General features: G+C 47.6%; 1 protein-coding gene across 3 annotated transcripts in view; it reads right to left on the reverse strand.

Moving 5' to 3' along the window:
• The window catches only part of ATP10A (ATPase phospholipid transporting 10A (putative)), a 187,617-nt gene that overhangs the window by 17,352 nt on the left and 152,327 nt on the right, over positions 1-17,938 (reverse strand). For all 3 annotated transcript variants that reach the window (XM_058427558.1, XM_032174798.2, XM_032174797.2), the window contains exons 12-14: positions 12,916-13,019; positions 12,695-12,821; positions 5,756-5,940 (exon numbers count right to left, since the gene is read on the reverse strand). In XM_058427558.1, coding sequence (XP_058283541.1) covers positions 5,756-5,940; positions 12,695-12,821; positions 12,916-13,019 — 416 coding nt within the window. The remainder of the gene's footprint in view (positions 1-5,755; positions 5,941-12,694; positions 12,822-12,915; positions 13,020-17,938) is intronic.

A 17,938-nucleotide genomic window follows, 5' to 3' on the forward strand; every position in this document is an offset into this window, starting at 1 on the left:
GTCTGCTGGGTCAGGGACCAGTGCCCTGCAACAGAACACGGAAATTCAGCTGTGTTCAACACACGCTTACTGAGGATCCTTTGTATTCAGAAAATGAAGCCAGACTAGAGAAAAGAAGACTGAAAAGACAGTTACTGCCATAGGGGCAACAGACAATTGATGCACACACACTCATGGCTGCAGCAAATCACCAACCAGGATGTGCGAAAGTGTGGAGATGGACAGGAGAGGGAGAGCTTTGCTTCCAGGGCATGGGGTGGGATACGGCAGTAACTGGGGAAGGCCTTGAGGAGAATGCAGGATGCCATCACAGGAACTCCATGAGCTCCCTGGACTCGCACAGCAGTGGAGACTCCTCCTTCATCCTGCTGCTCCCACTGACTGTAGCCGGCACGTGGGCAGGACGCATAGGCTCACTACTGCGGAGCTCTGAGAGTGAGTAGCAGCCGACGGACTGGGAGAGGAGACAAGTGTGCTAAAGACACTGAATGGGTGGTGGGTATGTCACTGTTACTCTGGCAGCCCCTGGCTTAGCCCAAGGCACCAGGGAACCTGGACATGGGCTCCAAGGCAGGGACAGAGAGAGCTCCAGGAGACACCTTCTAGCTCTGGCTTGAGGAGTGAAAAGGGGGTTCCCAATGCTCTGAGAAGATGAGGAAGTCTCCAATTTTATTTATTCTTTTTCTTCCATTATTTTGAACTCAGTCCCAGGGAATTTTGCTACCGTGGCTGTGCAGGAATGGCAGTGGCAGAACCGTCTGCTGCCACAGACTCCAAGGGAGCTGGACTCTCCTTTCCATCAGAGCCTGTGGTGCTGTCTTCTATTCTGCCCCCACTTGGTGCTGGACGCAGGGGAAGGGCAGGAAATATGGGAAGAAGGTGACACACTCAGCTTTCCTGCCAGAAGACTGAAAAGGCGATTCTTGGGGAACCAGAAGGCACTGGAAAAATTGTAAAGAAAGAGAAGCTTGGCTAACTGACCCCATAATGTTGTTTATGAATTCCTAGGCTCACCCATAACAAAGCCTTTGAGAGGCAAACTGCAACAGACTGCCACCCAAGTTCCAAGGTGACCTCTGGAGGGCAAAAATGCAAGACTAGGTCTTACAAACATATCTGCCTTTGAAACCAACACCCAGAGCTCACAGCCCAAACCCCACAGGGTTGATCACCTGCTTAAAAAAATCCACATTCTCCATAGAAATTAAAAATGGCTAGTGTCATAACATAATATTCGAAATGCCCATGATACAATCCAAAACTTCTTAGCATACGAAGAACCAGGAAAATCTTAACTCTGTGGAAAAAGACAATCCACAGAAGCCAACATCAGGATGACACAGACACTGACATTATCGACAAAGACGAGAACAGCCATTACCCAAATGTTCCAAGAAGTAAGATTGAACGTGCTGGAAATGAACGGAGAGACAGAAAGTCTTGGCCAAAAAGAAGGAAGATATTTTGGAGAACCAAATAGAAATTTTAGACAGAAATACATTAACTGAAATAAAAAGCTCACTGGATTCTAAATCATCTATGTAGATACTCTGCCTTCAAGGAGAAAACTATAACACTCCTTAACTGTGAGCTGTGCACAGTGACTTCCTTCGGAAGAATTCAGTATGGGAAGAGGCAAACAGTACAGTGAATAAACCCGACGATCACAAGGCCAACCCCAACAGTGACATGGTGTTGACAGCATGTGCCCTTGATAAGATATGATGAAAATGGCGCTTGATCTCTGTGGCTGTCCTCCCTAAAACCCTTAGCTCCACTTTAGTGATAAGAAAAACTTCAGACAAATCTCAATATAGGGGCATTCTACAAAATGCCTGGCCAGCACTCTTCAAAGTGGTCAAAATGATTAAAAATAAAGAAAGTTTATGAAGTGTCACAGCGAAGAAGAGTGTAAGGAGGCATGATGACTAAATGTAATGTGGTGTTCTGGATGGGACCACGGAACAGAAAAAGGACACTAGGTAAAAACTAAGGCAATATATGGACTTTAGAAAGTAATAATGTATCAGCATTGGCTCCTTAATGTAATGAACATACTAGGCTAATGTAAGATCAGTAACAGAATAAATTATGTATGGCATATATGAGAAATAAGTCTGTACTATCCTCACAGTTTTTCTCTAAATTTGAAACAATTCTATATATAAAGTTTATTTTTAAAAACTCTCTGGATGGGCTCAATGGCAGAATAGACATGACCAAGGAAAGAGCCAGTGAAGATCCACTTTCACTTAATTAATAGTAAATATATTTTCTCTTCCTTAAGATTTTCTTAACTTTTTTTTCCTCTAGCTTACTTTATTGTAAGAATACAGCATATAATACATACAATATACAAAATAGGTGGTAATTGACTAGTTGTTATCAGTAAGGCTTCTGGTCAACAGTAGGCTATGAGTAGTTAAGTTTTTGGGGAGTCAAAAGTTATTTGTGGATTTTTGACTACACAGAGGGATTGATATCCCTAACCTCTATGTGTTCAAGGGTCAACTGTACTATAAACAGATGGAAAATAAAAATTTAAAAATACTACTTACAAAACCTACAAAAAACATTGTACAGATGGTCCCTGACTTACAATGGTTCAACTTACAAATTTTCAACTTTTGGATGGGTTTATTGGGGTATTAAATACATTTTCAACTTATGATATTTTTGACCTATGATGGGTTTATTGGGACATAAAACCCCATCATAAGTTGAGGAGCATCGGTGCTTGGGTATGTATCTAACAAAACATATGATGTGTATGCTGAAAACTATAAAATGCTGATAAAAGACATAAAACAAGACCTAAAAAATGTAGAGATATACTATGTTTACAGAATGGAAGATCAACATAATAAAAATATCAATGCTTCCCAAATTGATTTATAAATTTAACAAAATTCAAATAAAAGTTCCAGCAGGAATTTCTGTAGAGAAAAATTAATTTAAAATTCATATATGAAGGCCACAAACAAGACGACTAGCCAAAACAATTTTGAAATAGAATAAAGTTGGAGGAATAACACTACCAATTTTTAAGACTTATAAAAAGCTACAGTAATCAAACTACTACAATGAATCAATACACATCGTATTGGTGAAGGGACAGACAAACAAATGAATGGAACAGAACAGAAAGTCTAGAAACAGACCCACACAAATACAACTAACTGATTTTTGACAAAGACGCTTTCAACCAAAAAAAGACGCTTTCAACAAATGGCACTGAAGGAACTGGGCTGCCACATGTGGAAAGATGAAGTCTAACCTAACCCTCACACCTTTCATGAAATGTGACCCAAAATGGACTGCATCTATAGATAAGATGTTAACGTGTAACGCTTTTAGAATAAAACACAGGAGAAAATATTCATAATTAGGCACATCTTAGACATGACACCAAATGCATGATTCATAAAATTAAAAAAAAAATGACCAATCAGACCAGGCACAGTGGCTCAAGTCTGTAATCTCAGCACTTTGAGAGGCCGAGGCAGGATAATCACTTGAGTTCAGGATTTTGACACCAGCCTGGGCAATGCGGGGGTATCACATCTCTTAAAAAAATAAAAAATTAGCCAGGTATGCTTGTGCGCTCCTGTGGTCCCAGGCACCAGGGATGCTGAGGCAGGAGGATCCCTTGAGCCTGGGAGGTTGAGGCTGTAGTGAGTTGCGATGGCACCACTGCACTCCAGCCTGGGTAACAGAATGAGACCTCATCTCCAAAAAAAAAAAATAAAATAAAAGTTAAATTTAACAAGAATAAAAATTTATCAAAACTAAAAGCTTTTGTGAAAGACAATATTAAAAAATAAAGGAGATAGGGATGAAATATATGCAAATCACATAGCCAACAAAGGACTTACATACAGAAAAAGAATTCTCAAAACTGAACATTAAGAAAACAACTCAATTAGAAAATGGAAAAATACTTGACTAGACAATTCATCCAAGAGGATATTTGAATGGAAAATAAGCACGTGAAAAGATGTTCAACTTCATTAGACACTAGTGAAATGCAAATTAAAACCATAACAAGATACCACTACACACCCATTAGAGGGGTTAGCAGAAAAAAATTAATGACAATGCAAAGTGCTGGAAAAGACACTGAGCAAAGTAATACAGCACTTTGAAAAGCAGGCTGGTATCTGGCAGCTTCTCATAAACTTAGACACACTCACATCTGACCTAGGTATTTAAAGAAATGAAAACATGTTCACACAAAAACCTGTAGACACACATTTATAGAAGTGCTGTTTATGATTGTCAACAACCAGAAACAACTAAAACGTTCTTCACTGAGTGAATGGATATGCAAAATCTGGTGTTAGTGGATATTACTCAGCATCGAGGAGAAATATACTACTGATTCATGCAACAACTCGGGTGAATCTCAAAGGTGTTATGCTGAGTGAAAGAAGCCAGGATCTGAAAGTTACACACTGGAATATTCTGTTTACTTAACATCTGAAAAAGACAACACTGTAGTTCTGGAGAACAGATCGGTGGCCTCCAGAGGTTAGAAAAGGAGGGAAGTTACAATTGCACAGGGGTAGCACGGCAGACTTTCTGGGGATGATGGAACCCTCCTGGACAGTGGATAGGGTGGTGGTTATACAGATCTATGCATGTGTTAAAATTCATGTAAGTGTATAACCAAAAAAAAAAGAAAGCCAATTTTACTATATGCTAATTATAAATAAATAAATAAAAGCAATGACCAGGTCATCAGGTCAACCTTTAGCATAAATTCCCAAACTTTCTTGGAGAAAGAGGTCACTTAAAAAAATAAAAAGGCCCTGGTGAAGGCGCAGGCTCTGAAGCAGGATGACCTTTCGTAGATGTGAGAGGAAGGGGGCACCCCGGCCAGCATGGCTGTGAAGAAAGGACTGAGAATGGTGGGAATCTGGATCATAGAATCCAATGCAACAAGATGCGAGGGTCACAATGGCGTCTGTACAATGTGGACAACGGGGCTTAGCAGGCAGCCTTTCCTACACTTACAGATGGAGTGAGAGTGGGGGCTGCTGCAATAACTCAGGGAGCAGGAATGCTCCCACCAATGCCATTCAGAAAGGGACACTCCCAAGCGACAAAGTCCCAAGGTCCTGACAGCTGATGGTGCAGGTGTGGACCTAAGAGGGGCTGGGGGGAGTCTGAGTGTGAGCCCCAGAGAGGCTGTGGTGGCCTTGGCCATACTGGGGAGGAGCAGATCAGCCACAGCAAGACGGTTCCCTGCTCCATTCAAGAAGTCTGAAAGCCAGCACAAGAAGTTTTGAGTGGAAACTCCTGTGAGGACTCAGAGTCCAGACCGGGGCAGTATATGAAGTAGCTGCTCCCCATAGACTTGGGGATTTAAACAGACACATCTGACTGGATAAAGAAATCCTCAGTGCCTGCAATGGTCCTGAGGTGGTCAGTGCTAAATGGACCACTGCCCTGGCTCCACTGTGGAAGCACATGGGACCTCATGAGAAAGTTCTTTGAAGACTTGGACAGTATGTCAGGAGAAAGCAGGCTGAACTTTGTATTAATAAAGCCCAGATGTGCATTCCTTTGGTACTAAGAAATTCCAGCAAACTTCACCTCTTCCAAGGCAATAACATGCACGTCCTAAACCCGAACGCAGAGGGTGAAGTCCTTCTCACAGCAGCTGCCAGGAACGTGAGTCTCTGCCAAGGGGGCCACGATAAACATGGGCCACCCCAGGGGAAGGAAGCAGAGCCACTTGAAACCCACCTACCTGGGACGTGGCGTTCAGGGTGATGACCTCCTCGTCGTGGTCCAGCAGTTTGCAGGCATACGCAATGTTGACGGCTGTTTCTTGTTTGTCACCAGTGAGAACCCAAATCTGCAGGCCCGCTTGACGCAATTTAGAAATAGTTTCAGGGACTCCGTCCTGCAGGCGATCTTCAATCCCAGTGGCACCTGGTCAAATGCACAGCAGTGTGAGCGAACTCGCTTCTCACGTGACCCCCAATCCTGCTGGGGTGCAAATGGCATGCACCAGATACACCAAAGGCAGGCACTGGTACAGCCCCTGTTACCTGGGCCTTGCCCGGGGCTGGGCTGCCAGTTGTCTGCCATGTAGTGACAGGAAGTCCCTTGTGGAACCATTTCAGGACAGTGGTGGACGCTTTTGACAGCTCTGTTGATGTGACTCAGTCGAGAGTGCGTAGGAATAACTGTGACTCATTGAGCATAATTATGTGTACTTACACCAAAGTACCTCAACTTTTTTCTAACTTGTAACTTTACAGATAACCTGAAAGCAAAGCGTATGGGAAGGTGTTGGGAATGACGATATTTGGAGGGATAAAAATATAGTCTTAAAAACTGCCCACGCCATACAAAGCTTCTGGTCAATGAAATTCAGAATGTCCAGTCTCAACAATGCTTATTACTAGTCACTATAGAAACAGACTTCACAGGCAAGCCCATTATTTCTTTTTTCTTTTCTTTTTTTTTTTTTGAGACGGAGTCTTGCTCTGTCGCCCAGGCTGGAGTGCAGTGGCGCAATCTCGGCTCACTGCCAGCTCCGCCTCCCGGGTTCACGCCATTCTCCTGCCTCAGCCTCTCCGAGTAGCTGGGACTACAGGCGCCCGCCACCACGCCCGGCTAATTTTTTGTATTTTTAGTAGAGACGGGGTTTCACCGTGGTCTCGATCTCCTGACCTCGTGATCCGCCCGCCTCGGCCTCCCAAAGTGCTGGGATTACAAGCGTGAGCCACCGCGCCCGGCCTGCCCATTATTTCTTGAAACCAGGATTATCCTAAATATGCCTTTTCTGCAAACACAAATAAATCGAGAGGCAGGTTTTGCCTTTTTGGTCTCGGTATGTTGGGAAAAATCTACTACTGACTGCGGAAATGTGCTTAGGCCTGCCTCAGATTTTTTTTTTTTTTTTTTTTAAGATCTGTTTACATCTTGGTGAGATAGTTTCTGTCTTCAGCACTCTGGAAGTGAGCTGCAGCCCCCGGTCCCTGGGTTTGAGCCCTGAGTGAGGCTCCTTTACTGCGCTACACCATGCTGTGCCCTGTGCTGGGATGCTGCTATGGACTGAGCGTTTGTGTCCCCCAGATCCGTAGGAGGGAGCGCTAATCCCCAGTGTGGTAGTATTAGGCTGTGGAGCCTGCAGGAGGTAATTAAGTTCAGATGAGGTCACGAGGATGGGGCTCCCGTGATGGGATCAGTGTCCTTATAAAAAGAGGCACTGGGGCCGGGCGCGGTGGCTCACGCCTATAATCCCAGCGCGAGATCGTGACGGGTGGGTCACTTGAGGTCAGGAGCTCCAGACCAACCTGGTCAACGTGGTGAAACCCCATCTCTACTAAAAGCACAAAAATTAGCTGGGCGTGGTGGTGGGCGCATGTAGTCTCAGCTGCTCAGGAGGCTGAGGCAGAATTGCTTGAACCCAGGAGGTGGAGGTTGCAGTGAGCTGAGATCACGCCACTGCACTCCAGCCTGGGTGACAGAGTGAGACTCTGCCTCAAAATAAATAAACAGGCATTGGAGAGGTGATTTTTCAATCTCCCTGTCATGTGAGGACACCACAACGAGGCAGCCATCTGCAAACCAGGAGGTTTGCGAGCTGTTAGGGCCTTGATCTTGGACTTTCAGCCTCCAAAACTGTGAGAAGTAAATGTCTGTGGCTTAAGTCCCCAGTCTGTGGTATTGCATGACAGCAGAACAAACGAACTAAGCCACCCTTACCCCTTCTTCTAGAATGACGGGATGGCAGGCATGGGGAGGGGAAGGTAGAACTGAGGTACAGTAAACACACAAGTGTACATTTCTTAAATATTCCTTTGATGCACTTTCACAAGTCATATACCAGTGTCACCAGCCCTGAGCTCAGGGGGCAGGACATCACCAGCTCCCCAGAAGCCCCCATCAGGGGCAAGTGGCTGATCTGCTGTCTTCCAGCTCATGCAGCCTGAGCCTGGCTCCCATGTGGGGGATGTACTGGAAGGTGATGTGGGAACTTGGGGAGGGTCCAGAAAGGAGGAGGGAACATTGCACCCATGCTGCACTCTGCTCTGAGCCTTACAACCTGAGTCCCCTGGGAAGACCACGCAGCGTGTGGAGCTTAAGACCTGCTCAGGAAGAAAGCCAGGTCACGCTCTGAGCACATCCCCAGCCACCCAGGAGCCGAGAGGGCATCTGACCTTAGCTTTGCTCCCCTACCCTGGCCCTTGGGCTCTAGCAGGGCGACAGACTGTGTGTGGCCTGAGTCCCTGGCTCATCCTGAGTGTCACTTGTACTGTCACAGGTTCCTTGATGTCTGGGGAAGACAGAGGGATGGTCTTGCCTTCCTCTGTGTGTTCATAGTAATTCATTCCTACTTAATGATAGTAATAATGATTATAGAGTAAGCCTAATAATGGCTAATCTTGATGGATTACTGACAATTTGCCAGGATAACGCTTCCACCAGAGTGCTCGAAACATAACCCAAGCAGTTGCCCACTCCTCTCTAAATGGCAACTTCCTGCCTCAAGGACCTTGTGCCTCCCACCTTTGTATCCCAGCTGCTGAGCTAGAGTCCCTCAGTCAAAAGTCTGCCAAGAAAGAAAGCAGGGTTGGTTCCAAGTCTTTGCTATTGTGAATAGTGCCGCAATAAACATACGAGTGCATGTGTCTTTATAGCAGCATGATTTATACTCCTTTGGGTATATACCCAGTAATGGGATGGCTGGGTCAAATGGTATTTCTAGTTCTAGATCCCTGAGGAATCGCCACACTGACTTCCACAATGGTTGAACTAGTTTACAGTCCCACCAACAGTGTAAAAGTGTTCCTATTTCTCCACATCCTCTCCAGCACCTGTTGTTTCCTGATTTTTTAATGATGGCCATTCTAACTGGTGTGAGATGGTATCTCACTGTGGTTTTGATTTGCATTTCTCTGATGGCCAGTGATGATGAGCATTTCTTCATGTGTTTTTCGGCTGCATAAATGTCTTCTTTTGAGAAGTGTCTGTTCATGTCCTCTGCCCACTTTTTGATGGGGTTGTTTGTTTTTTTCTTGTAAAGACTTGGAACCAACCCAAATGTCCAACAACAATAGACTGGATTAAGAAAATGTGGCACATATACACCATGGAATACTATGCAGCCATAAAAAATGATGAGTTCGTGTCCTTTGTAGGGACATGGATGAAACTGGAAAACATCATTCTCAGTAAACTATCGCAAAGGCCTTGCCGGAAACTCCAGTACAGAGGGTGTCTGCTGTTTCACAGGGAAAAGTTAACACCTTGAAAACAGAACCTCCTTAGTTCAGGAGCTAATTGGTCAAACTCATGGGCCTCCCACTGGGTCACCCCACCAACACTCACCTTTATAAGGTGTGAGCCTGAGTCAGGTGCAGAATAGCATTGAACTGAAAAAAGGAGTTATGGAAGGGACCCCCACCTCAGCATGAAACATGGCAGAGGAAAGACTGCCTGCAGAGAGCAGCCTTTCAAGATGATTTGGGGCACAGTGGCTTTCTTCAGCTTTCCAAGGTACTTGTTTGTGATGTAATTTATGTGACTCTGAGTAAATGCCACTGTCTTTATGACCTGACCCTCCGGAAGGCCTGGCATTTCTGAGTATCATAACACAGGGGTTGGTAGTGTGCAGAGCCCAGCGTCACTGTGCTTGGTGCCACACAGCTTTGAATGGGAGGGGAAAGGATTTCACCAATGAGGAAGTTTTAGACATTTAGAGAAACTAGCAAGGATGCCGGGGAAAATGAGCAAGAGTATCCTTTGAATTTAGGTTCCTGCCCAGACAATTAAGGAAAAGAAAATTTCAAGAGCATGGAGAGAATGGAGATCCTTTCTGCTGAAGATAGTTGTGTATGGTTCTCTGATGCTATTTAAGATAAGCACCTGGGCCTGGTGCAGGGGCACATGTCTGTAATCCCAGCACTTAGGCAGGCTGAGGCAGGAGGATCACGTTAAACCAGGAGTTCGAGACAAGCCTGAGTGAGACCCCGTCTCTACCAAAAAAAGAAAAATTCATATGGGCTTGGTGGCACACGCCTGTGGTCCCAGCTACTCAGGAGGCTGAGGCGGGAGGATCACTAGAGCCCAGAAATTTGAGCTCACAATGTGCTGTGATCGCACCACTGCACTCCAGCCCAGGTGACAGAGAGAGACCCTGTCTCAAAGCAAATTAAAAAAAAAAAAAAGAAAGAAAAAAAAACACACCTTCATGGAAAGATTTGGAAAGGAGTATTTGGCTTTGGAATAGTAAAAATATAAGTGGCTGGCTTCACTTTTCTCAATGAAGCTGAGGAGCTAGAACACAGTGCCCGCGTTTGAGCTGTGTGAACACTAAGGTGGTGGGTGGCTCTTGTACTCTCCAGCTCAGCCCTCATCATTTGAAACATAAACATACCAGGTAGCAGGAGATGGTAAGTGGTTAACAACCGGCCTGTGGGAGGGAGGCCGATTTACTGCATTTGCTCATTTCTTTGGTGTAAATACTCCCACCTTGGCTGACTTCAATCTGCTAACATAGCATCAAAAGGCGACGTGAGATTCCTGAACATTTATGTGGGCTATTGCAAAATTCTTCAAAATGTATCCACGGGCTCTGCCAGCAGGCATGAGTAGGCACCCATGTTGGCAATCCAGGAGTTCCATCACCAACACATCTCAGAGCCATCCTCATGTACACCTGGAGGGAAGGAATCCACCTGAGGACGACAGTGGGATGTGGTGGAATCGGTTTGGAGAAACGCTGATAACCAGGATCCCAACTCCAATCAAAGGAAGCGGAACAGGGGATCAGTAGAAAACTCTGATTTTAGATCTTCACACAGTTGCCCAAGTAAAAATTATAGAATCCAAGCAAGAAATCCCTGTGAAAAAGACCTAAGAAGATGACCGGATCACAAGTTCACCATAAGCCTCGGGTGCAGCAGGGGCTGTTAACAACTTAGGATATGTTAACAGAGCTACAGCATCCGGGCCAAGAGAGGTGATAGATGCATGATCACCAGAGAAAGCCTGCAGAGGAGAGGCCAGCTGGGTGGAAATGGTGTGGAAGCATCAACCAGGAGACTCATCACCACACAACCGCTCAGTGCCGGGCCCTGTGCCTGCGCCACGCTCAGTGCCTCCCGTCATCCCTTCCTTTCACCCTCACAGGAGCCTGAAACACTGGGATTACCACAGAGCAGAACTGGGATGCAAAAAGGATTGAGCCACTTGCCCCAGGCTGCCCGATCAGCCTGCACGACCAGCCTGCATGAGCAGCTTGCAGTGGCAGAGCAGGGCTGGACAACCGAGTCGGGGCTCCTGGGCTCTGAGAGCAGGGAAGATGGAGAAGGGGCAGCCTGGGACTCACAGCCATGTCCCCAAACAGTCAAAGTTTTGTCATGTGGAAAAGGGAGGAGATTCCGTCTGCATTACTCCAGGGGGTGGAACCAGCAAGCACTGTGAAAAGGCACCAGAGGGCCAATTTCACTCCATTTGAGAAGTCAGTGCTGTCCAGGAGAAAAGCTGCTCCCTGGGGAAGGTGCCCCACAGTGAAGGGTTAAAAACCAGGCTGGTCAGTGAGGCTGGGCGGGCGCGTCTGGGACAACCAGCAGATGCCTCCTACCCCACAGGTCTGCACAATACTGTCTTCTGGGGAAGCCCAGTCAGTCCAGATGACGGCATCCCTGCTTTAGTAAGCCAAAACTTCGGGGCCTAAAATAGGCACAGCTGTTTCTCAGGTGTTCCATTTAATTCACATCCAGGGCTGCCACTCATGGTGCCACTGGGCCCCTGGATCCTGTGGCTTTCCAAGTAATGCATGGCCTCCTATGAGATACTGTGGGCAAACAATATATAAAATATGTGCAGATGTATGTTATGCCTAGTGTACATTACGCTATTAAATGCAAACCTTAACTATGTATTATACTAGAAATGTAGATGTAAACATGTAGCTATCCCAACTCCTCTGCCCAGAAAAAGAGGGCAAGTGAACACCGCCTTTTTGTGTTAAGATGAACTCCCCAGGGCTTTGTGCTCAAGAGGTACTGCCTGACCCCCAGCACCCGGGAGGGAGGCAGGGGCGCAGCACCCTCAACACCAGCTCCTGGAGGACACACAGAGCACAATGACTCGGCTAATTTAATGAATGCTTTAATACATAGGAAAATAAATATTTTAAGTATTAAAGTAAGCATTAACATAATAAATACCTTCATTTATCACTGATACTAGTTAGTATTTATTAAGTACCAAGATGAACACAGTTGGAAATGTGGACATATTTCAGTAAAAATGAGCCCATTTTCTTTTCATCCATCTAGAATCTGTGAAACATTCCTAAGATGCACAATGCAGCAGTTTCTGGGTCCAAAAGTTTCCCTGTTTCCCAAGGGGAAAATCCTTTCAACCCCCAACTGTCAGAAACCTCACTCCTTGGCTCTATTTTTGGTGGGAAAGCAGGTTAAGGGGAAGCACAGCAGCTGCTGTCTTGGGTTGCCTGGCGGGCAGCACCTGCACCTCACAGAAATGAGACTGGGGGAAGATTCAGGCAAGCACCCTCCCGCTTCAGCTGCGCCAGCGTCCGGCCAGGCAGCTCCCTAACCAAGGCCAGCCTGCGGAGCAGCCGCTGACAAGAGCGCTCACCCCTCCAGGGCTGTCCCTGGAAACTCCACACTGCCCTTAGGCATGCGGCTCTCAAGTTAATTACCTAACAAGTGCAGGTTGGTCTCCAGGCGAATGGCAGACTGGAAGAGGAGCTCCTCGCTGTTTTCCAGGGAGGATTCTGCTTCTAGGTGGCTTTGCAACCAGCAGGCATACTCCTCTTTACTCAGAACCTATGGGAGACACATCATTGAGTGCCGTACCGGGCACTGCTCACTGTGGGGCGGCCACCCGCACGTGCACCCTCGCGGGGCCGCCCCCACTCACCCTCTTGGCGATGCACAAGGTGCGCAGGCCTTCCGCCGCATACAGGTTGAGGTAATTCTGAGTTTTGCTCCGAATCTTTTTCTGATGCCTCCCTTTGGCGTCAACTAGGTTGGAGAATAAGCAGAAACATGGGTAAGAACTGGCGCCTGTGGAACAATCTTCAGACACTGAGATTTACTCCAGGTCTGTTCGTTACTTGCGAATAAAGCACAAGTTTTCATGTAGAATTCAAAGCAAAAATGAGCTGTTATGTTTAAAAAAGAATCTCATCAATATGCAAATGTTTGGCTGTTTATTTTATTTTATTTTTTCATAGAGACAAGGTTTTGCCATGTTGCCCAGGCTGGTCACGAACTCCTGGGCTCAAATCGTCCACCCGCCTCGGCCTCCCAAAGTGCTGGGATTACAGGTGTGAGCCACTGCGCCTGGCTGATGTTTGGCTGTTTCTAACATCCTTTGTTGAAATAAGCTCATGAAAGTAAAAACTACATCAAAAGTCATTTGGCATCCTTTTGCCCAGCCTATTAAATGGAGGTTCACGTTCTTCCTGTTAATGAAAAGTCTTGCTTAATGGGAAGTGCACTTTCTATCCCCAGAACAGTAGGCTCCTTATCAGTAGTGTTGCCAGATAAAACAAACGATGTCTAAATATGGCATAGGACATACTTCTACTTAAAAAATGATTTGTTTGTCTGAAATTCAAGTTTAACTGGACATTCTATATATATCGTTTGTGAAATCTGGCAACACTACTGACCAGTCATGAGGCCCCTGGCCCAGGAAGGATTATCTACTAATCTAAGTCCACCGCCTGACAAAGAGGACCTGGTAAGAGACCCTTTTGCATGCCTGACCATGCTGCATTCTCCATGGGGGTGACAGAGTCTTCAGAGTGATCACTGGTTCTTGGAGGTGGAAGAATCTTGCTCTTTTCTAAACAAAGTCTAAGTACACATATAGAACATAAACAGATACACAGCATATCTATGTTATTTAAAAGGCCATGAGGGGACAATTGAAAAAAAAGTCAGAAAAGACTCTTCATGGAGTTGATAATGGGGAAGAAAAACAGTTGCCCTAGAATCCTTTGCTTTAGGTATTCACATTTCCTGAAAGGATGATGCTCAAACTCATCTTTGTATTCCTGGTATCGTGGTAACACTCTTAGAAGACGCAGATAACCTTTTCCCAGAATCAGATTGTTCCTCGAGCAAAGCCGTGCCTATCTGAGGGGATTTGGAATTCAAATACTCATGATAAAGCTGTCCCATTGGCCTGGGGAGAGGCGACACGTGGCGTGCACTGGGACATGCGGTGGTACCGGGTGTGACACTGAGATTAACCACTCTCCAAAACGAAATGAACTGAGCCCACGGAGGGAGGATGGGCCACTCGGGAGTGCCCCATCGAGGAGGTGGCCCCACAGGTGTCTGCTTCTCAGGTGGACAATGGGGTGTTTCTGTGCAGGGCCATCTGCACAGGGCCTAGTGACAGGGAGCACCTGGCCCTGCCAGGCAGAAGTGGCTGAGCCCGTCGTCCTCTCCTGCAGACATGGACACACACCTGTGCCCCTTCTGGCGAGATCTGCCCCTTGTTCTTGGGTGACTTTTCCCTTACACGTCCTGCCGCACCTACCACTGGGCAGTCACTGCGGAAAACCGAGGCTGGGCTTTGGAGGGTGGGGCCCTTGTGGAGGCTGGGATCAGTCTACACTCTGATGGAGGGTAGGAGAGGATGGCAAGAACTCAAGCTCCAAGGAGACTATCACTGAGGAGCTGGGGGAACAAGAGTGTGGATCCCTAGAGGCATTCAGTCAGCCCTGCTCTTCTCCACTTGGTTACGCTGGGGGTCACTTCTTTCTGATGTTCCACAGACACCCAAGTCCTGTGTGTCTTGTCTCCCTATGGTGACAGGAGGAATTCTGTGCCTGGAGCTCAGCTCCTTGGGTGAGGAGTGACACCACCTGCAGAAGTGGGACCAGTGCTGCCTGGCGTCCCCTGCTGGGCGGGGATAGCCGAGAGCTCCGTGCTGCAGGACCCTGAGGCTGCGTCTGGGTCGGGGCGGGGGCGGGTGCTAAGGGGCACAGCTCCAGGCGCAGTCTGCAAAGATGACTCCAGTGCCCACCAACCCCAGACACAGCAGGGCCAAGACAGCTGTGCCTGGCAGTGGGCTGCACCTGATGTCCCCACCAGGAGACAGCTGGCAAGCAGTGCTTGCAGCCCCGCAGAGAGGCCCTCAGAGGGATGAGGGTAGCCTCTCTTCATGATTTTACCACGTGCTTTAAAATTGCTCCAAGTGATACTTCCCTTTCTCCTAATCTTTACAAGCGATATTTCCCCAATAAAGAGTTATCTTATTAAAGTTAAAATTAAACTAACGTGAAGTCCCTGCTTGTACATGCATGTACTCATCATGCAAAAAATATGTACTGATTACTGCATGGCAGCAATGTGTGAGGCCCACACTAGGCAGTGGGCTACGGCCAACTCTCTGTCCTCACTCTGGGAGAAGGCAGAGTGGCCTGGGGTTTACACCTTAAAGACCACTCCAAGTAGCAACGCCACCATACCACAGGCAAGTGAATCTTAACGGGAAGAAGCCAGAGACTTGGGAAAGGTACCCAGTGGATGCTGGACATCAATGTAACAGCAGGCACTGAGCTAGGGGCTCATGTGGGGACTTCCCGTGAGAGGTAGGCACTGTGATTTCCTTTGGAGATGGGAAACTGAGGCACAGAGTGAGTGACTCGTCCAGGTTCATCCCAGCCAGTAAGTGTAGACCTGGGATTTTGAACAGAGATCTGTGCGAATGGGTTGGGGTGGAGTCCCTGCTTGTTGCCTGATACCACACCTGCCAGGGCAGGTAAGCCATGGCCCCGTCCTGCTGATATAATACAGTCACGCCCACTATCTGCTCAGCGAACTCGGGCCTCTTCTGGTGAAAGTGTTTCAAGCCCTCTGAAGAGGGCATCAGATTAAGTCCGGAGTGGGACACCTCTGTGCCCTCCTCAGTTTGTCACCTACACACAGGTGTTAAGTTGATTTACACAGGCAGAGCGATTCCCAGGCACAGTGAGCCTCTGTCATGAGTCTGCACCTATCCATACCCCTCCACCGCTCCCCAAGTAAAAGGCGAACGATCTGTGCATAAGGGCAGGCGGTCACAGGTGGGTAACTTCGAGGGGACTCCAGGGCCCTCCTGTAGTCGTTCTCTTGGGAAACTGCTGGGGTCGCTGAACTTCCTGAACCTTAACCTGCCCAGTGTTGACACGTAGATCTTCCCTATCCAAACCTGACTTGTGCGCTGCTTGGAAATTCCCAGAGGAAGGAGGAGATCAACACAAGCCCTTGATTAACTTTCCCCATCAATGTCATGGTTTTGATAAGGTGAGAGTTGTGACAATGCCATTACCTGGTCCTTCCATGATGCCATGGATTTGAGGTTCTTTTTCTTATCTGCAGTTACCTGGTTATGGGAAGCTCCCTTCCCGAGACCCACAGCAAAGCCACGCTGATGATGCCTGGCCTGAGAGACTCCCCGGCCTGGGCAGGGGCTCCCCCACCCCGACTGTGAGGTTGATTTTGAGTCGGAGGAGAGCAATGTGGATTGTCTTGTAACCGGCATCAGGTGCCTTCTCAACTTGCAGGCAAATGAGGAAATCCCTGGCTCACTCGGGGGCCTCTGGAGGCCAGGCCACCACTGTTCCTTCTGCCATGGCCCTCGGCGCCCGCTAGTGAACAGGCAGGGGGGCCCTGCCTCCTGATAATGTTCTATCCACTCTGGGAAGGTACCAGAAAAGCAGGGGTAGACGAGTGAGCAGGTCATGATGCTAAATTCATTCAACTGAAAGGCATCCAGTTTTCTGGGATATCCTTGGTAATTTTTTGGGGGGGACGGGGTGGAGTGTGAAATGTCGTTATCCTTTTATGAAATGATGGCTGATGGTATTAGTGAGACTTAGTGACAGCAGTTCTTTTTGTCTGTGTTCTGCTTTTGAGGTTTTCTACTCATGTAAAAAAATATGTTGCCAGCAAAGTACAAGCCTGGCAACTGCTGCAGCCTTCCTCACACAGCTCACAGGGCTCCCTGATCTACAGGACCGGACAGGCCTCGCCTGCCAGCGCCAGGCAGCCCCTACATGCCAGGGCCATTCTATGCCTTCCCCTTAGACATCACCCATCATGCTGTGAAGTATGAAGCTCAGGACCCCTTATGCTGTCTTGAACCCAAGGCTGTGGAATAAGACAGAGAGATTTTTTTGCTGTAGAATGAAATCACTCAGATAATTGCCCTATTTATGTTTTTCTTTTGTGTGGACGTAAACCAGAATCGCTTTTCAGAAGAAGCTTCCTAGAACTCAAAATCTGTCCATGAATTCGATTCTTTGCCGACTCCAGGGCAGAGCCACTGCAGCGGGACAAAGGGAAGATCTCGCCCCACGGTGGTCATCATTGTGGAAAGTCATCCAAACTCCTCTCAGAGACACGTTTGCAGATTTAGCTCAGCTGCCTTTTGGAGGTCACAGCTCTGTGATGGGGACATGGATTTCCTGTATGAAACTCTTCCTCCCATCCAATTCTCCATCATGAGTGGTCCTGGGCTTCTGTGCCAGGGGTCCTCTCCTGAGGCACTGAGATGCTGGCAAGAAAGGCCAGTGGGAGGTAAAGTACTCCCTAGCTCCAACTCGGAGCTCCAGAAGGGAGCATCCGGCTTATAGCATTTCCCAGCAGCTGCTGCCCAGAGCTGCTTCCAAGGTGCAGCAAATAGGAAGCCTGTGGCAGGCAGTAGAGCCTCAGCGGGGCCCCTAGGCTCCTGCAGCAGCCTCACCTCCACCCAGTTCAGTTCCCTGGAGGTGAGGCTGCACTCCTCCGTCCTCTGAGCACAGAGGGAGAGGTCGGTGGCCAGGTTCGCTTTATGAGGGGGGCTCGGCCCTTCCCCTCCCAAGTGCCAGAACAGAGGGCAGTGGGCGAGGCCAGCATCCCTCACTTCCTGGGCCCCCACTGTGGCCCAAAGCAACCCTCAC

This window comes from Hylobates moloch, unplaced genomic scaffold, assembly GCF_009828535.3.
Source record: "Hylobates moloch isolate HMO894 unplaced genomic scaffold, HMol_V3 SCAFFOLD_14, whole genome shotgun sequence".
NCBI lineage: Eukaryota > Metazoa > Chordata > Mammalia > Primates > Hylobatidae > Hylobates > Hylobates moloch.